The 25608-nt window shown below is 31.4% G+C and overlaps 1 protein-coding gene across 2 annotated transcripts in view; it reads left to right on the top strand.

Moving 5' to 3' along the window:
* LOC129219911 (lysosomal alpha-mannosidase-like) overlaps positions 1 to 25608 on the top strand; it is a 50350-nt gene that overhangs the window by 8111 nt on the left and 16631 nt on the right. The window contains exons 6-20 of one of the 2 annotated variants that reach the window (XM_054854227.1): positions 677 to 774; positions 863 to 934; positions 3562 to 3678; positions 4859 to 5062; positions 6120 to 6177; positions 8100 to 8139; positions 10477 to 10546; positions 11735 to 11863; positions 12808 to 12924; positions 13689 to 13815; positions 14393 to 14466; positions 16535 to 16753; positions 18853 to 18971; positions 20538 to 20639; positions 22703 to 22790. In XM_054854227.1, the coding sequence (XP_054710202.1) occupies positions 677 to 774; positions 863 to 934; positions 3562 to 3678; positions 4859 to 5062; positions 6120 to 6177; positions 8100 to 8139; positions 10477 to 10546; positions 11735 to 11863; positions 12808 to 12924; positions 13689 to 13815; positions 14393 to 14466; positions 16535 to 16753; positions 18853 to 18971; positions 20538 to 20639; positions 22703 to 22790 (1634 nt within the window). Of the gene's footprint in view, positions 1 to 676; positions 775 to 862; positions 935 to 2278; positions 2396 to 3561; positions 3679 to 4858; positions 5063 to 6119; positions 6178 to 8099; positions 8140 to 10476; positions 10547 to 11734; positions 11864 to 12807; positions 12925 to 13688; positions 13816 to 14392; positions 14467 to 16534; positions 16754 to 18852; positions 18972 to 20537; positions 20640 to 22702; positions 22791 to 25608 lie in introns of both variants that reach the window. The other variant, XM_054854226.1, reaches the window with a different exon arrangement.

Below are 25608 nucleotides of genomic sequence, written 5' to 3'. Positions count from 1 at the left end.
TGAAATTTGGGTTAAATTAATTTTCATGGACATGTTATTGGTAAAATACAAAACTTCAACATTTTGCAGAATGCCTGGGAATTGTATGTAATTGTGGATATTTTTAATCAAAGTATAAAATAGGACAATAATTTTACTTTCCGTAGGCATTGCATGTAATACCTAGGAATTCTATAAAATGACAAATGCTAGGTAAAGTATGAAAAAAGGTCATGATAAGGGTATTATTTATAATTAATGCCCATTTTTAGAAAATACAAACGTTGCTCTGAAAAAAATAATGATTACTATTGAAAAAAATATATTTATAATACCTAAATCAAACTGAAAGTTGTAAAAAACAAAATTTATACTGATCTTACAAAGGGAAACAAAATTTTCCTTTAAAAATAAAGAGTTAAAATTAAGGTGAAGCACATTTTAAATTACATTTCATTACTTTTTGCCACATGATATTTGAAATGAATCAGAGATGTGTTTCATGTTTTACTGGTTTTTCATTTGGCATACTATAGAATGCCTAAGAAAAGAGTAATTTATGAATCATTTCATCCATTACTTGCTAGTTTTAGGCATTATGTACGGTGTTTAGGCAAATTTCGATAGAATGCCAGATTTCAAAGGTTGACTTCAACATACACATTATGATTTGATTTCAACGATTTTCTTCTCACAGGTGCTAAAGCTCATCTCTTTACTGGAGCTTTGCCAAATTCATATGGCCCACCCTCTGGTTTTTGCTTTGATATACTCTGCAGTGATCCTCCTATAATGGTAATTATAGCTCATGAATAAAGTTGGGATTTTTTGTCTATCTATTCAAATATTGATACTAATAATAATTTTGTACTGTGCTTTATAGGATGATCCAGACTTAAAGGATTACAATGTTGATCAGCGTGTAAATGAGTTTATTTCTGCTGCTGAGGATCAGGTATGAAAAAACATTTTCCCCAGTAACTTCAATTTAAAAATTTCTCTCTTTCTTTTCTTTCTTTTTTTTGTAATTTATAACAACAGATGCCTCACGAAATTTATTAGCAGTTCTGAAAGACTGATTTTAAAATGAAAAAAAAAAAAGTTGTTTATCCTTTTTTTGAAATTATCAGACACGATGAAAATTTCACAGTCAAACCTGCTACAATGAACTTTTTATCATAGTAAGCTTTTTCAATTTTTACTTTATGGAACAAAAAAAGCCCCTAAAGCATCAAGACTGTAAAGTTCTTCCTACAACAAAATAATAAAACAGAAGGGAAAAAAGATGAAATAATTGTGTCATGTTCAGAGAGTATATTTAGCAAAAAATTTAAAATTTCATCTAAATTAAGCATTTTGCAACCTGAAGGTGTGTCAGAAAAGTAACAAGACTGAGCATTTTTTCTACCAAAGTTTTTTTTTAAAGCAACGATATTGTCACCTTCAAAGTAGTTTCCTGTGACAGCTGTACACTTGTTCCTATTCTTGCTAGCAGTGCCAAAAAGTTTTAACTGATGGGGCTTCAATATGTCAATCACATCCTTTGAATATTCTTCAGAGTCCCAAAATTAAGTTCTTTTCAGACATTTTTCGATTTTGGTCAAAGAAAAAAAAAGCCTCAATGACTCAGCAGGAGAGCCTGGAGAACAATATAAATGCCTTTCGAGGTCAAAAATTCCATGATGCAAATTGCCATGTGACGCACATGTACAAATCTTTGTCCAAATTTGATGTATAGAGAAAAATTTAGTTTAACTGGTTACCCGTCATTTTTATTGCTAAACATAGTCTGCTCTCACAACAGCTAAGGCCATGCTCAATGGAGATTTCCAAGGGTCAACCCCTCCTATCGTGATTAAATGTAATTAAAAGCAATTTGAAGAAAATCTGTTTTTCTTAAATTAACTTTAGTGTGAATGTTATGTTCAATGTTTTTAATCATTTTGTTTAAAGTTTTTCTACACTATGAAAAAAATCTAGAAATACTTCTGAATATATGGGGCAGCTATGGCCGTGTAATTTTCAAAAATGTTTTTTGAGTATTTCGGAAATTTCTTTCTGTAATTTTCAAAAATGTTTTCCAGTCAGTCAGAAACTTATTTCTGCTAATTTTAAAAGTGTTTTTTTTCTACTTTAAATTAAGTTTATAAGTATTTTTAATACCTTTTTCCTGCATTTTGTAGGATTTCATGAAATTCTCAAATGCCATTTTGAAACTTACATACACCATAGAACTTTTACTTTCCTATTTCTGTTTTCAAAGTCCTTTTTTTTTGTACGCTTTAATAAATATTTTTAGGCCAAACACTATGCCACTAATCACATAATCATGACAATGGGAGAAGACTTCCACTACCAAAATGCAGCAATGTGGTTTAAAAACCTTGATAAACTCATAAAACATGTGAATGAAAAGGTGAGTGGGTTTTTTGATTTCTGACAGCAGAGTTCATGGATTGATTTTTTTTATCTCATCATCGTTTTTCCCACAAAACATGTTTATTAGCTCTTTGGCTCTTGTTAAATTGGATTTTATATAACCTCTTTCTTTTGTTATTTTCTATGGCTTACTACTTTGATTGGCATCCATCGTAGAGATGGGCAGTGTCATTCTTTTAAATGATCTGTCCATGAGAGGATTGTTCATGTTTTTGACCTGTACACTATACTTGTTCATTTGAACAAAAGTTGCAGGTGATATCTCTATGAGACTTTCATCACAATTTTTTAAGGAAAAGGTACTAAACGTTCCTGACACTTATTAAATATACAAGTAAAGATTTAATCAAGATAGAAATATTTATTTCATATATAGGTTTAGATGTTTTGGCTAGCTATAATGATCTAAATTTAGGGATAACAATAAAAAATTTCTTGAAAAATGATGAGATAAAAAAATCCCTTTTTAACAGTGAATTGTGCTTGAAGTAAGTTTAAAACAGTGCTCACCTTATCATTGAATAATGGGTTTTCTGAGGGGGGGGGGGGGGGAGAGAAAGAAGAATGTACTTTGTAGAGCTTGTACAAAGTAAATGGCATTTCTCCTAACTCGGTTCTTAATTTAAAAACAATAAAACCCTTTTAATTATCTGAAAGAAGTTATTTTTTAGTGAACTTTCTCTATTTCAACTTCTACATGCTTTACCATTTTAAACTCTCTACATTAGATAATGACAAGCATATGCTCAATATCTTTAAAAAATTCTACCTTTTTGTATTCATGAATACATTGTTGCATACCCCCCTGAGCCGTTGGATATATAAAAGGTAAAACAAAACTATGTCTTCAAAATAGTATGTTAATATATACTCAGGCAGCAATTGAATAGTTACGTGTTCCTGTGTTAAAAATAATTTAACTAAAATTGGTAGAGGGAAGTGTAAGTAATTTTGGTGGATTAGGGTACAAAAAAGGGAAGGAAAAAACCCCTCAGTTAATTAAGTTGAATGCTCATTTAAATGCTAATTTAAATAAATCTATTTCATTGTTATGAAGAAAAAACATTCAAGACTTTTATCGAAAATAGTTAGCAGTGTTATCCTGTTGAATTTTAGTAATTATACCAGACATTTTTTCTTCAGGCAAAACATTATGCTACTAATCACATAGTAATGACAATGGGGAATGACTTCAATTACCAAAATGCGGCAACTTGGTATAAAAATCTTGACAAGCTAATCAAGTATGTTAATGCTAAGGTGAGCTTTTGTTTTATTCTGAAATATTTTTTTGTTTCAAATATCTTTGCATTTCTGTTAAGTGTATGTGCATATGTTTAATCAATTAGTTCATACCCAATAAAGATCAAGAACCCTCTTAATTTGTTCACCCCATTGGGTTGCTAACTGCTTTAGGTATTAACTATTCCAAATGCCTACAACTCTGTTGATGTATTAATTTTTCCCAATTTCAAAATTAGCTTAGGATTTGTTAAACTTAAAACAGGGATCCCTGGTTTTGCTCTCAGTGCAGAATTCTTTTAACCCAAGAACATCTTCCATTTTCAAAAATTTAAATAACTGGATTAGATCCCTCTTACTCTCCTTTGCTCAAGACTATACATGTTAAGTATTTTAAGCTATGAATTATAATCTAAATATGAGAGTCTATGTTATCCCTCCTTTGACCCCTTTCTAATAAGTTAATATCTTTATTAAGGAGGCCAAAAATTAACAGCATACTCCAAATGTGGTCTTACCAAATTTTTATTTTATGGTAAAACTTGCTTTAAAGTTGTCTGAAATAGACCTGTTGATAAAACCCGAAATTCTGTTGACTTTGTTACTTAATAGATTTCTTCTTGACTAAACTGAAAGCACTGGACTAATTAAGACACCTACAACTTCTACAACAACTACAACAACTTCTTCACTAATGATGGTTTACATGCTCATTTCCATGATCTAAATTAAGCACTTGATATTTCTCCACATTAATTGTGATGCCCCACTTAAATGCTCACTTAGAAATATGATCCAAATCCTCTCAAAGCTTTTTTACTTTTTATTCGTTTTCTACAATCCCAATAACTTTGACATCATCAGAAAAAACATAATTGTTCCCAGAAATATTTTTATTGATATCGTTCATTTATATTGTAAACTGAACCTTGAGGAACCCCATTTAAAACAGCACTCCATTTGATTAACCTATCCATATCATGGTTTACTTCTCCTAAAGCCATACTGCAAATCTCAACAACAAATCATTATTCTTCATAAAGTTCATTCTCTTAATTTTTATCAGGATTTCAAAATTTTTACAATTTTTTAAAGATAGACTCACAGTTCCCAAATTACCTGACTTAGCTTTAGATCCTTTTTTAAATATTGTGATAACTATTTAAAAAAGATTTATTTTGATGATTTCTGTTTGTAGCAATCAAACGGCAGCCGAGTTAATGTGTTCTACTCCACTCCTTCGTGCTACTTGTATGCCTTAAATCAGGCAAATATGACATGGGTTACTAAAGATGATGATTTTCTGCCCTATGCCAGTGACCCACATGCATACTGGACTGGCTATTTCACCAGCAGACCCTCCCTGAAGGGATATGAAAGAGTGGGAAACAATAAGCTGCAAGTAAGTGCGTCCTGTTGTTATTTTTAATTCATTTAGATCCTACATGAAGGAACCTTTCATTACTCTTAGGTACTTTGTATACTTTTATTTAGTCCTGATGCTGGTCTCCAGAGAATTTATGCTACACTTATTGTTATTATTATTGCTATTTTCATTATTATTAGCATATTGTCCCAGTTGTCTTATAATAGACTTCGGTTTCAGAAAATTGTTGGCATAAGTCATTCTCTTTATAAAAGTTGCAACTTTCCCAAAAACAAATTAAAATATGAATGAAAATACATGTGCATTTTCATACTTTTTTCTATTTTCATGAATTAATTGGAACTCATGATTTTTTTTTTTTTTTTTTGTACGTACAGATTAAAAAATTATTTTTAATGATTGCATGATTTACAATTCCTTTTATTTTTCCTAACTTAAAAAATATGTTAGTTTATTAATTCTTTTATATGTATCAAAACTATCTCAGTCACAATATTTTTAAAAGAATTCATCAGTGTTAACTATTATTTTTAATATACTACAGTTTTGGTTGAAAATAATAAGTTATTTTCTCTCCCTTTCTTTATCTCTTGAAGATGTTTTTGTTTTTAGCTGTACACTTTTAAGTGAAAACTTTTAGTTATTGTATAACTTTTTCTGAAAAATAAACCTGATTGGTGTTAGATTTTATTAAAATTACAACAATTAGCTTTTTGAATTTTAATTGAATTCATGTAAATTCTTTTTACTTACTAAATGATCTGTTAATTTTAATTAATTATTAAGTGGGAGTTTAAGTACATAAATAGTTTTAATTCAGAACTGTAATTTGTTTGTTTTTGCTAATTTTTCTTCTGCATATAATCAAGATACAAAGTGATGATCTTTACACACTTCTTAGCGCTAGTTTTGAGTGACAATCCTTCAAAATATTTTCTTTTGATGCTTTTTGTGGAGTATAATTTACTTATTGAGTTTTCTAGCAGTTTTGTATTGTTTTTGTATTAACTGTAAAAATCTATCTTCATTTTATTGATAAAGAAACATTTTTTTTTTTTGCTCTTTCTTTCAGACTTGTAAACAGTTAGCTGCAAGGACAGATATTGAAGAAGTGACATTAGATTTTATGAGTTAGTGAATTTTATATTTTCTTTTCGACTTACAACTCACGTGTATTTATTTATTTGTTTATTTATTCAATTATTTGTGCTGAAACTGGCATAGTTCAAAAATATGCTTTTTATGTTTTAAACTTTTTTTTATTTTTTAAAGCGAAATTTATATTGAAGAAATTTATACTGTGTCCCCCCTGAACACCTCTCAAAATGAACTTATAAAAAGTTAAATAGAAAAACAAAAGTAATTAAATTAATAAATTCATTTTTTCCCTTCGTATATTTCGTGCATAACAAAATGTAAGTTTGTCACCTGTTTCATGAGGATTTAAATTAGATTCAAATTTCCACTTTGGGTTTAAAATTTTTTAATAGTTTAAACTTGAACTAAAAGTTGTTCTAATCAAAAAATGAAACTCTAAAATGAAGTTCCCAACTCTAGAGCTTGCAAACATTAAACAATTTGATTCAAGTAGGATTATTCTTATAAAAGTTATTGCTGGGCAATGCACATTTGAGGCAGTGAGAAGCAAAGGGATGTAAGTGGCAAAATTAAAAATTTGAGGATAACCAGTACACATGGTAGGTGAATCCCTTCTCTGTCTTGGGGCCAGAGATGGTACTAGTAGCTCTGGTGGTTGCTGCTATACAGCATGATTTAGAAAGAAAAAACAAATTAATGAAAGTGTACCTAAGATGTTATCTTTAAACGCGTTTTACTCGAAACTTAAAATAGTCCACTTGCATCCCTTTGCTTCTCACTGCCTCATTTGTTGTTCAATAATCTCTATACCATATTTAAAGAAAGTTACATCAAAGAAATTATGAAGTTGTGGGGCTGCATTCAAGAGATTCCATAGCACCTACATCCTTGAAATTTTTCACAAAATGATTTTGAGCTTTAGGGAATTGCACTGGGGTTTTTTATTTTAAATTTTGATTTTTTTTTCGTAATTGTTTTTTCAGCTGAAATTTCGCATAATTTGCTTACTGAACTGATGAAGGATTTGCCACACCCCTTCATGTTATATGTCATTTGAAAGGGATTTTTTTTTTCTGCATTAAATATAGCTTGTTCTAATTTTCTCAATTACAGTGAAACATTTATACATTTTTGAAGGGACTGTATAAAAAGAGCGTATAAATGAAAAAAACGTATAATAGGTTAACGTTAATGTGTATTAGACTCTGCAGGGACCAATTTGAAAAGTGTGTAATTGGTAAAAATGTATAAAAGAAAAACGTATAAACGGTGCACCACTGTAATTAGAGCAGTAGATATATGGGTTTCTATTTAGCGAAAAAACCTTGGCTCAACTTGGTTCAAGCCCGAAGCTAAAGAGCAAAATATGTTACTATAGACCATGAGTTTGAAACCAACTTTTCAACGATACAAAACTACCATTTTGCAATGCTCAGGAGCCCTTATAGCAAATATAGCTGTGCATGATGGTACACGTTTGTTAGGTAGGAACCTGGGAATGGGGTCAACGTATCTTAACGCTTAAAAAAAAAATATCTCAGTTATGATTATTTCTATCTAGTTCTTTTTGTCTTCAGCTGGAAGCGAGATTGTGCTCTAATTATGAGCTGTTCACTTAAATTCTATTTACTACAGGAGGGGAGGGGGATTTTCATTTTGTTCAAAAAGCAACTTGTAATGCACTTTTTAATCCGATTCTTTCTAATAGACGATTTTAATCTTTGTGAATGAAATAAGATTGTGAAGCAATCTTTGGAAGTTGATGAGCATAAATGAGCAGGGAGCAGAGCCCCCTGTTAAGGCAAAAAAAAGAAAATGTTTTTCTCTAGTTGGTGTGCATTTCGATAAAAACAATATAGTCATGTCAATAAATTTCCATTTTTATAAGTGATTATAATTTTTAAGTTTTTGAAATTTAACATCTTATTTATTCAATTTTTGTTTGGTTGTTTAGGAAAAGCCATGGGTATTATGCAGCATCACGATGCTATAACGTAAGTATTTTTCTTACTTTGAATAAATGTTTTCTTTTGAATTCTAACAATTGTCAAGTATGCAGTTTAAATTTTAATACTTGATTTCAGTTAAGTAAAACTAACTTTTTTGAATAACGCACGACATTTTCTGCTCTATATCTTATGGAACATCATTGCTCATTGACCTTAAAAATAATAATTTCGCTTCAGAAAAATTTCTACTCTTCAAGCCAAAATTTTTAATGCTATACTTTTTTTTTATAATAGTGACAATTTTTGAAATCTAAAGCTTTTCACCTTTTTATTTTTAATACAATAAAAATTTTGTATTAAAGTTTCAATTTCTTTATTAAATTTGAAGAAATATTAGCAATATTAAAATCTTAAAATAGTGCACTAAAATACCCTGGTATAAGAAATTAAGAGAATTTTCAGATTTGGTCAATTATCTCCAGAACTATTGAACCGATTTTTATGAAATTTGGTATGTACATACATTGAAACAATACAAAACAAATAACCATCTAAAATTGAAAATACATTAGCATGATCATAAATAACACTTGTTAGAGTCGGATGGTGTGAAACAGGAATTGCAAAATTGAAAAAAAAGGGGGGGTTAGTAGGTGGTATGGTCCTTTCTAACAGGCATGTAGGCCTCGCAGTGTGACTCCATACTTGAAATAAAGCAGTTCATGGGATCCTTAAGCAATTATTTCCACTCATTCCTCAACGCCGTTCTCAGGCTATGGATGGTCCCCGGAGGGGTGTTGCGAGTTGCTGTTGTCCTCCTGAGAGCGTTCCAGACATGTTCTACAGGATTGGAGTCTGGAGATCTGCTTGGCCAATTCATCGAGTGAATATCATCCTCTTCCAGAAATTCATCGACCAGAAGAGCTGTATGTGGTCTTGTGTTAACATCCATTAAAACTAACTCGGGGCTAACAGCGCCCCTCAAGAGGGGATCTTAGTGCTCCAAGACCAAATCCCTATGTCTTGCAACTGTCACAGATTCTCTCTCAAATACATGGAGGGGTGTGCGGCCATCCAACATGATGTCATCCCAGACCGTCAAACCACCATTGCCAAAATGGTCGATTTCGCTGATATTATTTATTCGTTTCAGCTTAAACGACTATTCTTGTGATACATTTACATGGATAGACGCAAGAACTGCTACCTATCCTCCAATATCGGCAAAATCGACCATTATGGCAGTGGTGGTTTGATTGTCTGTGCAGGCATCATGTTGGATGGCCGCACAACCCTCCATGTTATGAGAGAGAAGCTTTGTGACAGTTGCGAGACATAGGGATGTGGTCTTGGAGCCCTAAGATCCCATCTTGAGGGGAGCTGTTAGACCCAAGTTAGTTTTAATGGATGTTAACACAAGACCACATAGAGCTCTTCTGGTCGACGAATTTCTGGAAGGGGAGGATATTCACTCGATGGATCGGCCAAGCAGATCTCTAGACTCCAATCCTGTAGAACATGTCTCGAACGCTCTCAGGAGGACGCGTTCTCCTGAGAACGCTCGCAGACAGAACGCTTCGCCTGACAGAAACTCGCTACACCCCTCCGGGGACCATCCATAGCCTGAGAACGGCGTTGAGGAACGAGTGGAAATAATTGCTTAAAGATCCCATAAACTGATTTATTTCAAGTATGGAGTCACACTGCGAGGCCTATATGTCTGTTAGAAGGGATCGTACCCCCTACTAACCCCTCTTTTTTAAAATTTTGCAATTGCTGTTTCATACCATCCGACTCTAACGCGTGTTATTTATGGTCATGCTTGTGTATTTTCAATTTAAGATGGTTATTTGTTTTGTATTGTTTCAACGTATGTACGTACCAAATTTCATTAAAATCGGTCCAGTAGTTCTGGAGGTAATTGACCAAATCTGAAAATTCTCTTAATTTCTTACACCAGTGTACTTTTGCAACAAGCACCAATATAAATCAATACCCCTCTCAGCAAATTAATTTTCAGACCTGATTTTTTTGGCATCACAACAAAATTCCCTTCATAACAAATAAAATGTTTTGTCCCTTGAAGTTCTTCGTAACGGGATTTCACTGAAATAATATTATTATTATCAAGAATAATTTTAAAAATTACAGCCTTAATTAAAAAAATATACAAGTTTTGTTTTTGGTACTTCTTGATTTTGTGTAATTCTCCTTTCCAATTTTATGCTTAAGATTAACATAGTTTCCAAGTGGGTGAATACTTTTGAATCAATGAGTAGTCATTTAAAAAGCATCATATGGTGATGGAAATTTGAATTATTATTCTCACCATTAAAACCATATCATAATATTTTGTTAACTTATTTTATCTTGCTTTACTAGTGGAACTGCCAAACAGCACGTCACTAATGACTATGAGCAAACATTGTCTTCTGCAATAGAAACTTGTCACGTAAGTAGCTTATATCTATATATATAAATGAATGTTTGTCTGTATGTCATCCATGAACTCAAAAACTACCCAGCAGATTTGGCTGAAACTTTCACCGTTTGTTATTTTTGGTACTGGGAACGTTTATAGACCAGTTCGAAAAAAATCCGATCGATAGTTCCTTTTTTATTCCAATTTAAGTCACAATCCATTGGATAAATACGAATAAAATTATCGGCTGCAGAAATTAATTCGCGTGAAAGATCTCATTGATAAGAAGTTAGCTGTTGCCATTTTTCTTGAGTTTGAACAAATAAATTCTTTCTTTATTGTTTTATGCTTTTCATGCAACGGGAGGATTTAAAACTTTTTCTATTTGATAATTTTAGCGATTGATTGATCTTGCAAACTGCGTGAGTACAAAATTTGAGTATAGTCACGGCTTCACTTGATACCTGGACCGATTATTATGAAAATTGCTATATATATGTATTTTTCCACAGAGAAGGTGCATAATATGCTCATTGAAGCCTCTCGCCACCAGGTGGCACTGCAGAGTAGCAACTTCTGCGCCGTTCAACCGATCGTCATGAAAATCAGTATAATGATGTATTTTTTTGTTGGCGTAGCAACGCGCGTCGGGTACAGCTAGTTCCTTTAAAATGGACAGGGTGTCGTGAAAAAAAAATGACTGTTTTCAAAAATTTATAACAGGAAAATGGTTAATGATAAAAAAATAATTTTTGCAGAAAATTCATGTGGTAGGCCATAAGTTTCGTCCCCCACAGTTCTAAATTTTAGTTCACATTTTTTTCAATAGATAGAGCTGCAGATAGTAAGCCTCTATGTAAAAAAATAATTATTGGAATCCACCAATTTTTCCTCCGATTGCTTTTGAAAATATTGTTGCATAATTTTGTTTTTAAAAACATTTTTCCAAAAACTATGATGTAATTTTCTGTCTTTCTTTGATTTACAGTCTTACAATTTGCAGCGCCAACTATTGGAAAATCTTGAACTAAATTTCGGAACTTTGGGAAACGAAACTTACGGCCCACCACATGAATTTTCTGCAAAAAATATTTTTTTATCATTAACCATTTCATTGTCATAAATTTTTGAAAACAGTCAGTCTTTTTCAGGACACCCTGTATATGAAATGATGATGAAATGTTTAATAATTTCTTTGAAAAAATATTTTTGTTTCAGGACATTGTGACTGAAGCTTATGAAAAATTAATGCCTAAAAGTTCAGTTACCAATGAGACTGTTCCTAAGCAATATTTCTGCAATTACTTAAATATCAGTGAATGCAGCGTATCTGAACAGAACTCTTTGGTAGGTATTTTAATTTGATTTTTACAGTGCAATTAGTTTAGTTCTTTTGAAAGAGCTAAGTGTTCATTTCGTATTAACTTGCAATGTGCTATTTAATTAATGTATTTTTTTTTTGCAAAAAGAAAAAACAATTAAAAAATATGCAGATTTAAAGATAATTACAATTAGCTGTGTCGCCTGACATTGCACAGTCTACTTTGAAAATAAAAGTGGTGTTAAGTGATCTATATGTTTTACATCATGCCTAAAATGAAAGGAGTAAAATTTCCTGTGGTAATTATGACAACAGTTTCTGAAAACTTAAGCCTAGCATCTATAAAGATTCCCATTTGAATTTGTTGCCGACCAATCCCCCCTCCCATCTGATAAAAAATTCTGGTTTTGCTGTTGGTGTTATCTGGTAGATGCAAATTTGATCTTGCAATCAAGAAATGTTTTAAAAACCAAACAATATGGAATAACTCGTTACATACTGGGTGTTGTTTTGAGTTGTTTGGTACTTGCTTGTAATTATTTCTGAGCTACGACTATGGGTGGTTAATAGAGTGTATCGGAAAAACTTTTTTTTTGGAAATTCGAAATTTAAAATCGATAAAAAGTTACCCCGGCAGGCCCATGTGTCACAACTTTTACTGAAAGATTTGATCTTAGGAACAAATTTGCTGACCCTTCCAGAAATAGTAGAAAATAGTTCTTTTCTATTTTTGCATCAGCCCAACAGAGTTCTATTGTTCTCAGTATGTAAACAAAACCAAAATAAATTTAACATTATCTTCATCAAAAGAACGTTTTAGTAAAGTGTTGTTAATAAACAAAGGTTGTTCAAATTTATGTAGATGAAATATCTCTTTTTGAAATTATATGTATAAATTTGTTCTTTAAATTTTTTTGTATGCTTTAAAGTAATTCTATTTTTAAAGTTTAATTGTGATCTATTTTTTAAGTTTTCTGTTACTATTTACAACCCATTGGCATGGAATGTTTCAACTTATGTTCGACTGCCAGTTTCTGGAAGTGCATACAAGATTTTAGATTACAACGGCAAGGCAGTTGAGGGTCAGGTACTGTAGAATTTTTTCTTATTTGTAGCATGATTTTAATAATAATTATTGTTCACAAAACTTATGTCTCAAAGTTTTGTACATTTTACTTATTCGTTCCTTTAAGTTTTCAAAGAAAGTTAATTTTAATGCAGTGTTTTCAGTTTTCGTGCAAAAATCACCATAATTTCAAACTGGAAACTAAATTTCAGTAATATGTATATAGTATATGTATTTCAGTAATATGTGTATGTTTGTATGTTTATACAACATTACAATTTGTTTCTCGACATGATAATGACTCTGTTAGAACTCAAAATAAGCCATTGAACACATCACAGATATTATCTCAAGATGTGTTCAAATCGTAGCTCGTTCAAAATTTGTTTAAAAAATTATTTACTTAACTTTATGTATCTGAATGCTATATTGATACCAAAAGTTACTTTTTTCAGTCTACCTTTATTTAGTAATTCTAATTACCTTTTATTTTGCTATTTAAAACTTTTACTTCTGTGAGACACTTCCTACATCCATCTGCAGTACATTATTTATATTTACAATACAATATTCATATATTATGAATATTTTATTTTAATATATTTTCATACATTCATTCAATTAAAATAAATTGAATGAATGTATGAAAATATATTAAAATAAATTGAATGAAAGTATAAGTACATCATACAAGTTCGAAAACTTTGTGCCAAACATTTTAAAATGCTTTTTGTGTCTTCTTTACATGACATTCCATTAATTTATATTTTGTCTTTGTTTTGAAGATTGTTCCTATTTCTCAAGCATACTTCAATATCTCAAGCAGATCCTCGAAGGCATCATCTGAACTTGTTTTCGCTGTTCAATTACCAGCTTTGGGTTATGCCACGTATTTGGTACAAAACACTTCATGTAAGTATATTGTTTGCTGATAGGTTTTTGATAAGGTGTCCATAGTTCATAAAAGTCTTTAAAACCTGTTATTTATAAACCTCTTTAGTGATAGTAGACGTAACAATTTTTTTTTACCAAGTCACAATATTGTCATTATCTATGTCGAATAGATGTTGCAAGTGACTGGAGCCCGAAATCTCTTCTGTGCTTTATTTTCTTTTTAAAACAATTCCTGTCATTATGAATGTGTCGTTATAATATGAAGGTGCCTACAATAGCAGCTCTTTAGTATATAAAGTTGTCAATCTGGGGGCAAGCTAAGCGAGTTGATGAAAAATATTTTTTTTAATAAACAATATGAAGTGAACATTTGCGGTCTTTTCCAGGTAAGGAACAAAAAAAAAAAAAAAAAGGAAAAGGAAAGCTTTTTCGTTTGCATGCATCAGTGCCATTTTTTTCTTTTTAAATTTTGATTTTAATGTAATTTGTGTTAAAAACTTCAGTTATATGTATTCGGGTTCACATGTTAGTGTCAAGTTGTTATTTATATATTTTCTGTTTTCTGTTTTTGCTTTAATATCTATTTTTTTTCTAGCTGCAAGGGTGAAAGCTGTACAAGCAAGCAAAAAGCACATAAAAAGTGATGGAGACTGGATTCTAAAAAATCAAGTATATATGTGCTTGTTCATTTAATTAACTCTCAGTCAAAAATATTTTTGAATGCCAGTAATTTAAATCAAAATAATTTTTACATTGAATATCCCTTATTGTGAGTATTACATTAAATTAGACTTTATTTTTCCCCGACCAATGTCTTGGTGCTATTTGGCTAGAGATGCACTGAATATTTGTTTGGTATTTGGTACACTGCATATTCGGCAACCAAATAGTACAGAAATTTAAATGTTCAATAATTGGTGTTCGATAATTAGCTGTGGCCCTCAACACTTACACAAGTTGGAAACCCCCTGTTTTACACTGTATGAGATATTGTTTAAATGCCACCTTATTAAAATTAATCATTGTAATCGAAATTCAATAATCCTTTGCGCTAAAAGACAAAAAATTAAAATATCTAGCAATGTTTGAATTTCATTCCTCCATTTTAATGATAAAATTATGTTTCAGTTACTGAAAAGGCTAAGATAGCAAAAAGTCACTTGAATAAATTGTAATTTGTATTGATGTTTTAAGCAATTTTGGTTCATATTTGTAAGTAAGTGCATACAAGATTCTTCATTAATGACATAGATCAAATTCATCAAATCATATATCAGGAAAGAAATTATCTATTTATGCAGAATTGCAGTTAAACAGAAATAAAAATTAGCCATTTACAATATTGTCATTTATTTATTTATTTATTGTTATTATTAATTTTGCTTTTGGAATTTATTTTAAATATTCGATATTCAGCAGAATATTCAGTTTGAATTTTGACTGAATATTCGGTATTTTGTAAAATATAGTATTCAGTTCATCTCTATCCCTAGTCATAGATTTTAATGTCCTCTGATCGTGATAAGTTTTAAGTGTAGGACTATCAAACAATTAGATATAGCTGCTGTTGCTATATGAGCTACGTTTTGGAAAATTATCAGAGCATTTATTGTGATTATTAGTTTTAAGTTATACTTAGAGAAAAGTGATTCTTTGAAGTTGCTCAATCTTTTTAAAGTTACATATTTAAGGTACGCATATGGTCAAAAAATTGATTTAGTAGAAAGTTCATATATTTTTAAATTTTTATTACATAATTTGGCATAGTATTTTTGCTGTTTGAAAGGAATAAACTCTTTCTGAAATTGTATATCATTTTAGACAGTAGTTTATACTGTTATATTGCTCCAACTCATTAAGACATTTTTTAAGGGAGGTGCTACTTTCCAGTGAGAATTCAGTGCATTTAAAATTTAACTGTTGAATATGGTTGAATTTTTTATAGTGTGAAAAACTTTGAATTTGGGTTATGAAAGACACTTTTTGTATATTTTTTCCAAATTTCATAACTTAGGAAATCTTATTTAGAAATTGTTTTCAGTATTTAGATTATGTACATAATTTTGTATTTCCTGTTCTCTGTACCTATCTCATGTGTGTTATAGCTAAGAGTCTGTTTAGGATCTTTTTGTTTTATGTTTATATAAAGAACTCTTCATACAAGTTTTTTTTTTCTTCAAAATTTGTCATTTTGTTATACTTTTAGATTTTATTATGGCATTCATAAGCATTCTAATATTTGTAATGTCTAAGTTTGTTTCCCCCACTACTACTTCATGCTTAATCTGAGTAGTACCAGTATTCTGTATATTGGTTCATATATCATATTTTCACACACTCACAAAAAAAAAGTCGATTTTAATAGTTAATCCACCTTTTTTTATTTGTTAAACAAGGGCACTTTACAAAAGTAGATCCCTGGCATAAAGTATACTGCTGTGGGCAGGTCAAGAGCAATTACTGCAAATTTTTGATTTTTTTTTTTTTTTTGCATTTTTTGTTATCTATTGTATGTTAGCTTTGTTGTACAACCTTGCTTAAAAAAAGTGCAAAAAAAGTCTTAATTCCAAAATTTCTTCATTGTCGGTATATTAAATCCAAAATGTGTTTATTCAAATATCACAAACTTATTTGTGCAGATACCATCGTTTACCTGCCCACAGCAGTATAAAAGTCTTTATGTATTGTTGTCTGTTATCGATTCAATTCTATAGTTTCTTTACATTTTAACTTGTAGTTCCTATCTGTTTTTGTGGATGGTAAATCCGGACTGCTAAAGATGATTCAGCTCGCAGATGGATCCAATTTGACTGTGAACCAATCATTTTATTGGTATAGAGGAATGAACGGAAATAACACCAAGTCTGAGTTCAGAGCTTCTGGTGCTTATATCTTCAGACCTAACGGGACAGAGCCTCTACCTCTTGGTGATAATGTTACCCTGACATTTACCAATGTAAGTTTCTCATATAACTCAAAGCAGACATCCACTTTAATGTCTAAATTAATTAGTTGGTGGGCAGAGTTTGACATGAAGAGGAAGAGAACTACTTCTATATTTTGTAGAGTACTGTACTATGTTACTTTTTCTGTGTTAAGATGTAAAAATTTGGATTGAATTTCAGGGATTTGAAGTTTAAAAAAATCTGGAGTGGACCCTATACTTTTAGGTCTACTACTCCTTTTAGGTCTATTAAATAATCAATGGTTTTTAATAGTTCTACTCATATATGAGCTTTAGAAGCAACACTTCTTAAATGCAGCATTTGAAGCATTTTCCAACGCATATAAAATTATGGAAAACTTAGAGAATAGTGCTTTTAAATGTAAAGAAACATGATGCTTTTTTAGTGTCTGTGATCTAAAACTGCATGGAATATATCTAAAAAACAAAAATATGTAGATTTAAATTCACAAAGTATATACAGTAAAATCCCTCTAATGCGGTCACTAACGGGACACATTTTTTGTCCGCAATAGAGAGGTCTCAGCAGAACAGGGGTTTAATAATGTTATTTGCATTGGAACTGGGGAATTAAAAATTGGCCACATAAGAGGGGTGTCCAACTTTGAGTGGTGTCCGTTAGGAGGGGTTTTACTGTATATGTATTTTTTTTTTTGGTTACAATATATCCAGAGAATGCAGTTTTGTATTTGTTATGGACTCATTAGTCTGGAGTAGTCATAATCAAGCTATTGGTACTATATTACATGTAGTTCTGCCTTAGCTCTGGCTTATGGGCGGTAACTGACTGCTTAATACGTAAACTTTTACCTTCAATTTGCAAGTTGAATTGCACCATTGCTTGCAGTCTCTCTCTGGGTGTGCTAGATTAATTTTAGCTACCAGTTTGTTGGTAATCTCAGCTCCTATGAGAGAACATCCTTCTTCAGTTCAGTTATTGACTATTCAAGATTAATGACTCCACAAGAAAGACGAAAGTGCAAAAATCATTTATAACATTGCTTTATCTGTGTGGTAATTTATGCATAAGAAAGGCTGTTCCACTAAATTTGATGTATTTAATTTAAAATTGATTGACATAATTTTCACAATAATGTGATACATTAAATTTTAGACCTGATCTTTTGATTGCATTTCTTATTTCTTCATAAAAGTATTGCTTCTCGACCTTTTGGCTTATAGGGAAGTGTAGATTCAATAGAAGCGAATATCTGTATTTATGTGCGAACCATTTTTCTTTTTTTCAGTTTTATTTACGTTGCATTGTTTGAATATTTTGATCATAGTTAGTTATTGTGAACGTTGTCTATCAATTGCTTGATGCTATCAGAATTAGTTGTGCATGTTCAATTTCAGATTAAAATTGTCCATGTAAACCATCATTTTGGTTAAAGTTATGATTTTAAAACAAACAAGTTCATGTTTCTGTTTCAAAATTCATTCTCATACAAGGTTCTATTTAAAAAAATAAAAGAGCAAAAATCTGTAAATCTAACTGCATGGATGGGGATATATAAGTGCAGAAGATCTTGATATTGTTAAAGATATTTTTACAGAATACTTTGGTACTTTCTAAGAATCAAGCAAACATATTTCAAAATTAATTCAGTTGCTTTGGAATAAAAAAGCACTCATCTTATAACTGGTCTTTTGAGTTGAGATAAGAAGAATGCATTAAATGAGCTAATTTGAATGCTGGAATGGGAATGCATTATGACCTATAGAATGCGATTTTCTGATTGATCTGAGAATTTTCTTAAAATACTCTCTGCTCTTTTTTTTTTTAAAATTGACTGTTAAGAAACGAAAAGTGAGAATCAACAACTAAAAATTTTAATGTTTACTAATAAATTTTCTGTTGCATCATTCATGAAACTGGATGCTGGTATTTTATTTATTATTATTTTTTTTTTCCTATTATTGAAAGTACAGTTGGATGTTTACGCATCACACATTGTCAAATTTCTTTATTGCTTTGAACAGTTTATTTCAAAAGCTGGCAATCTGCATAATGATTTATTATTGCTCTGAACAGTTTATTTCAATAGCTGGCAATCTGTGTAATGACACCTAATATGTATATATTACAGGGTTCAGTTGTACAAGAAATTAACCAGGTCTTTACTCCTTGGTTGAGTCAGTCCATACGTTTGTACAACCAATCAAAGCATGTAGAGTTCAAGTGGATTGTGGGGCCCATTCCTGTGCAGTAAGATAATTTTATATTTTAGGCTCTCTTTGTCAATGTGTTCATTCCTTGTCTGTAAATAGAACTACTTTCCTAGATTTTTGTTTCTTGACTCATAATATACTTTTGGTGTTTATTGCTATTATTGTTATTATTATTTATTTTACTAGAAAATCATCCGTAGTTGTATGAGGGATACAAATTGCTTCTTTATTAGAAAGATTTCCTGTAAAATTTGACGTGTTCAAATAGGTACATATGAGAGGGAAATGTTTAACATTGATAGGGAGAAACTTAATTCATCATTGCCATAATGGCTTGAACTTAATGGACCGCCAAGCTAGTTTTATTCAATGTCTGACCAGCAAAGCAGTTGCTTGTTGGATCTAGTTTTACTTTGTTAAAACAATCACTTCTCTGCTTCTCAAAAATGCTGCCAAAAAATTATCATAAATTACTGAATTTTAAGAAATGCAGCTGTGAAATACTGCTGTCTCACAAGCTATTGCACAAGTTTCATTGTTGGTGACGTCAGAGCGTTACTCGATCAGTGATTTTGGCTATTATATATGAGGAATATCCTTCCCAAGAATATTTTTCTGCAAGAATTGTGTCAATTTTTGAAAATTTTGTAATTCTTTCTCCTTTTGCATTTATTGCAATGACTGTAAAGCAATATTTCTCCTTCTAGGTGGTTAATTGGTTTCATATATGAATTATTTTCTCAATTACTTTTGTACATGAATGTTAAATGATCCATAAGTTCATGAAAAGTAACTTCAGGTCATGAAATTATTTGTTTGGTAGGCACCCTGTTTCAGATGAAATTTCTTTTTACATCTGTGTTTACTTACAGTTTAATTAATGTATCTTTCCTGATCTGTTAGTTATATTGGCACAGTTTTTTTTTTTTTTTCAATAGAAGATGGAGGAAACCTGTTTATTATTTATTATACAATAGCGGAAGCTAGCAGTGCATTGAATCCTTTAGCCTGAGGTTGGGAAAGGGTTACAGGCTTTTGCTATAGAAATGTCAGGAAAATATTGCAGATCAAAGATGATTCAGACTGAGCATCAGGACTATGTTTGGCTGTCATCATGGGAGTGTTTTCGGAGCACAATCGTGTGATTTGACGAACTGATTGGTTTAGCTTCCAGTCGAGTGTTTTTTCCACAATCATGTTTTTTTTATAAATTTAGTTAAACAGAGGTAGTTTTATTTTCCGAAGATGATAATAAAAGTGCAAGATGCAGAACTTGGTGACTTTCTTGATTGCAATTTCCTATTTCATCCTAACATATGACTTCTACCTTGTCTTGTGTGCAATGGAAGGGACGGTCTAGATTTATATTTGGTCTTGGTTGGCACTCATTGAATGGATATTTGTATTACCTCTGCAGAAGCAAACTCTCTCAGGCTGATTTGCTATGAAACTAATTTTACATTTTTTGAGGTTGTCTGTACTGAAAAGATCAAATAAAGTCATTGATAAGGAAAAGTGCCCTTCTTTGAATTATAATTCTTTGCAATAGTTTAATGTAGACTTTCATTTAATGAATTTAATGTTTTTTTCCCATTTCATTTAGAGACCAGATAGGTAAAGAAATAATTACAAGATTTGATACCAATTTACAAAGTCAAGGTTTCTTCTATACTGATTCAAATGGAAGGGAAATATTACAAAGACAGTGAGTTTATTTATTTTTTTGTATTTGTCCTTTGAAAATATGTATTGTAAAAGAGTTTGAAAAATATTTTGTTTTTATGTTACCATAGAAGATCAAAATTGGAGAACGTCATCTTTCACCGCTGATTCACCCAAAATATTCAGTCTTAAACCAATGTCTTTGGTATGTGTGGACATAAGCTAATATTCATTAGCTTATGTCCATATTTACCAGATTTCTTAGATTTCCAACTTTCACAGTAACACCTATATTCTTCATTAATAAACACTTTGCATGGTTTTAAACAACATAAATTTTGTTAAATTCCTCCCCCCCCCCAAAAAAAAAATGCTGTTAGAGTGTATTTTTGCATTCTGTGTGATAAACAAAAGTCCGACTGTGAATAGATTATTGCAATCTCCATAAATCTAGAATTATCGCTTCAAAGATTTGTGTAGTGAAGCTTAATGTTTTAACATGTGGCTGTGAACTTGGCCAGATATGAAAATGATTTCATATTTTACCAATGTTTCTCTATTTACATGATAGGTGTTAAGGAATCATTTTTTCTGCATCATTTTAGTGAAGTATTCAATGATCCACCTTTTTTTTTAAATATTTTTTGTGACATTCAAGTAAATGCACTCAATTTATTTCTTTATTTATGATAATGCTGCATTATTTTTGTTGAAAGTCCGAATAACATTAGGGTAATGGCACCAGTAGCGTTTGGATTTAAATAATAATAATTTTTCAGCGGGTAAAACTGATGTTACTGTGGTCCATGAATACAGTGCAACCATCTAGTGTTATCAGAGTGAATTTTATTTGCCAGTTGGTATTTACAAGGCAGTGGTGGAAGGTTATGGACAGCCACAATGAGGTCAGCTAGTGTATCATGCTCATTTGAATTTAATAAGGCTTTAGTTCTAAAAATAAAGAACTTTTGCACATTTTGAAGAGAAAAAAGGAATTTTGTCCATAACACATCCTTTCCTCATCCTATCTGTTAGTGGGTATCATCAGATTTTTCGGTGTCTGTTACTTGGTGTCGAACCTTTTTTCGAAATTGACTCATTCAAAGGGTTCAGAAGCAACCAAATGTTAAATGAGATGTAGTTGCAGGAGATAAAAAATTGTTTAAAAAGTCTAAATACATTAAAAGGCTCAGAAACTTGAGTTAACCCGAGAGCGATGTCTTAAGCATGTCTGTTACTGGTGCTGTTACCCACATACGTATTACCAATACAGAATCTTTATTCAAAGGTTGTTTGTTTTTTTTAACACTAGAAGTGAGAAAATATGCTTTTTTTTACAACTTCAGTAGAGCGGTTATGCTGTTTAATTTTAGATTAACATAAAATAGTTTTCTATGCAATCTACTGACAGCATGGTTATGCCATACTAAGACTGCAGTTTTGTCTTTGTTACATGCTCATCGGTTTGGAATAGATAATAACCAACCTGGAGATGTTCTGGAGGAACACAACATATGAAAAAATAAAACATTTACTTCCTTAGTGTAGAACCTTAATGTAGAGCCTGATTAATGCACGGTCCTGCCAGTCTGAGGACCTGTGCACTACAATTTTAAGGGCACCAAAATAGAGTAAATTTCTATCTTTCCTCTTTTTGAAACTAATACTTTGGAAACGTAAAGATTTTCTTCTGAGAGGGGCACTAAATTTTACCAGGTCCTGGGCAACATTTAGACTTGATCAAGCCTTGATGCAATGTGAGAAAACAAAGTTGCAATGCAAAATGCAAAAAAAAAGGAGTTTATTCAATTTTCATGTACTCAAGTGTTCACTCACATTCTACACCATTGATTCATTTTAAGTTAAATTGATTGGAGAAAATATGGACAAGGTTTTTGGGAAAACAGTTTGGAAGAAATAGTATTTAGACCAAGAAATGTGAATGCATTTTTGCGTAATCAACCATACTCGAATTAGGAAATGCATGTTTTGGTGATCAGAAATTAAAATAGCATTTATTGGTTATTGGTAAGCATATTTTTATCATCTCACTTTAGTTTTTGTTTTTCTTGCTGACTGTTATGTTTCTGAAAAAATTAATTTCAGGCGTAACCATCGTCAAACTTGGAATCTGAATGTTACAGAACCTGTGTCTGGAAATTATTATCCTGTCAACAGTAGAATTTATATACGGGTAAGAACAGAAGTGAAGTTTTCTAAATGAAATTTACACATACTGTCAGCTCCGCTTAATCGAATATTGTCGGTTCTAAGAAATTTTATTCGATTAAGCGGGGTATTTGATTAAGCGGGGAAATTTTATTTACCTTTCTAAATTGATTACATTTGTTTCAAAACATAATAATACAGTGAAAGCAGTGTAAGTTGACCAATCGCGGTGCACTATTTTACTGGTCAACTTACAGAGGTTAAATTATATGATAAGGGCTAATTCCGTGCCTGCAAAAAGCAGTCAACTTAGACAAGTGGTCAACTTTAAAAGGGTGGTCAACTTCACAGGTTGTACTGTAAATCAATTGTTATATGAAGAGAATAATTAATGTTATCAGCAAAAAGTTTTTGAAATAAGATAAAGGACAAAAAAGTTTCTTAATTAATTTCAAGCACATATGAAAACTATAAAAAGTAACTTGCAACTTGAATTATGAAATCTTTATTTTGCTACATCTTTTTTCACTACATTATTTTTTGAAAAAGTCCATAATAGAGGATAGCTTGTTCAAGGTCTTTTGGGAACACATTTTCTGACACCTCCCCCCCCCCCCCCCTCGTTTACTGTGCTTTACATTTAATTTTCATATTGTCTTAAATGTGTATATTTCTTTGCCTTATTTAATTTAATTCTAAACTCCGCTATCTTTTTCTTTTTTTTCCGCTCTCTTTTTTGTAATGGCAAAGACAGAAGGAATATGATAGAATAGTGGAAACCTTTTGTTGGAATATGCATGTTTTTTCTCGCCAGTTGTGGAAAAAACTATTACTTTACATTTTTACGTCAATGAATTTTCTTATTTAATTTATTTCTGATTTTTTTTTTAAATCAGAATTTTTTTTTTTTTTTTGCGAAGCAGATCAATATTATTCACTTAAGTGGGGATCTTTCACTGGGGATGTTCCTATGGGGTATACTCCATATACGCAGTATACTCTCTAACAGTTTTTAAACAAAGCATAAAACCTCAAGTTTCAAAAAATGTCATATTGTGTACATGATTGATTGCATACACTTGTTGTGTGTAATGGATTACTGGGAATATACCCTCAGGGAAAAGGATGGGAACATCACAGTCTTTAACATTGCGTCTGTGGGGAAATATTCCGTTCTGGGAGATTTTATTCGTATAAGCAGGGTATTCGTTTATCCCTTACCCGATTAAGTGGAGCTGGCAGTATATCTATAATTTTCAAATAAGATAAGTTTAATCGATAAAAGTTATTTCATCTCAATCTTTCTTCTGAGAACATTGATTAAATACTCAAAAAATGTGATGTGAATGCCATACTAGTTCATTTTACATTCATTAACTAGTCAGCAACACATGTTCACCCATTAAAAGTACTGTCCAATCTTTTAACGCAAAACCTTACTTGAATTTGCGCATGCGTCAGATCTGATTTTATCAAAACAGGAGTGATAGCAAGAAGGAAGTAACGAGCAAGCAAAAACTGAATGCATCAGGAAGTGCGCTTCCTGAAACCATCACCCCTTTTTTCAATTGGAGCCGTTCGCAGGTGCTAGTTGTGGAGTTCGAGAACCGACAGTAATACTGTATAACCTCGATTTAATGATTCTCAAGTGACTGGAAAAAAATATAGTTATGTAAAGGATATCGTTAAATCAAGGAGCGTAGTCATTTACTGCAGTCAATTAAAGGCCAGTGAAATGTATCGTTAAATTCAGGAAATCGTCAAATCGGGTATCGTTCAATCAAAGTTATACTGTGCTTCTTAAATGCATAATTTTTTAGACTTTTCTTTACATTATCATATGGTAAGCAGAGCAAATGGCATTTTCAAATTTAAAGAAATTTGATTTGTTGACATTAAAAATTTGAACTGTTGAAACTAAATGAAATGTGTAAGAGGAGCAAAAATTCTTTATTAGGGCCTTACAGTAAGCCAAAAAAAAAAAACTAAAACACTTATTCCCCAAGTTTCTTGCCAGTCAATACTGAAAAGACCATTTTGCAGAGATTCATATTACAGATATCAACATTTTAAAGGTTGATTCTTTAAAAATCTTGCTAAACATTGCCAAACTGACACTGGATTTGGCATCTCATTTCTGTCGCTAACTTTGCATTGTAAACTGAAGCAATGTGCCACTTTATAACATTGCTTCAGTCTACATTGAAGTTTGTTATTTTGCCACAAAAACTAAGCCAAGACCCCTCTCGGAACATAGAAATCAGGGGTCTGGCCAGAGGACATTTGGGTCCATTAACGGACCCTTCACAAAAATCCGATCAATCAAAACGGACCTTTCACAAAATCCCGATCAACCAAAACGGAGCCTTCACAAAATTCTGATAAACAAAAACGGATCTTTTACAAATTGTTTATTGAAAGAGCAAATCTCGAATCAAAATAATGCATATTTCTGTGTATAAAATGATAATTTTTGAACTCTTTGTAAAGTTACATTAGAAGGATCAGCATATACAAAATCTGCTAATTTGGCAAAAAAAAAGGGCACTCTTGTGATGGTCCTGTAAGCGATAAATAACTACTACAATAAATAACTGATAAATAACTACTACGGCCAAATAAATATAATGCTTGTTTGTTTCTTTGAAAGAAATTTACAGCTGAAAGTCAGCTTGGTTTATAATTTTGCTTGTTTTTTTGTGTAGCGGTGTGTTGTAAACTTCTCTGAAAAAGCGTCAACCTTCTCTGAAAAGGCATCATAAGCACTTTTCTCCCTGCTCATGATTTAATAAACAATAATATACAGTGAAATGAACTTAGAACTGCAAAGGATAGTAGGGATG

The sequence above is a fragment of the Uloborus diversus genome, chromosome 4 (assembly GCF_026930045.1).
Source record: "Uloborus diversus isolate 005 chromosome 4, Udiv.v.3.1, whole genome shotgun sequence".
In the NCBI taxonomy this organism is placed as follows: domain Eukaryota; kingdom Metazoa; phylum Arthropoda; class Arachnida; order Araneae; family Uloboridae; genus Uloborus; species Uloborus diversus.
This window is presented reverse-complemented; position numbering and strand designations above follow the sequence as displayed.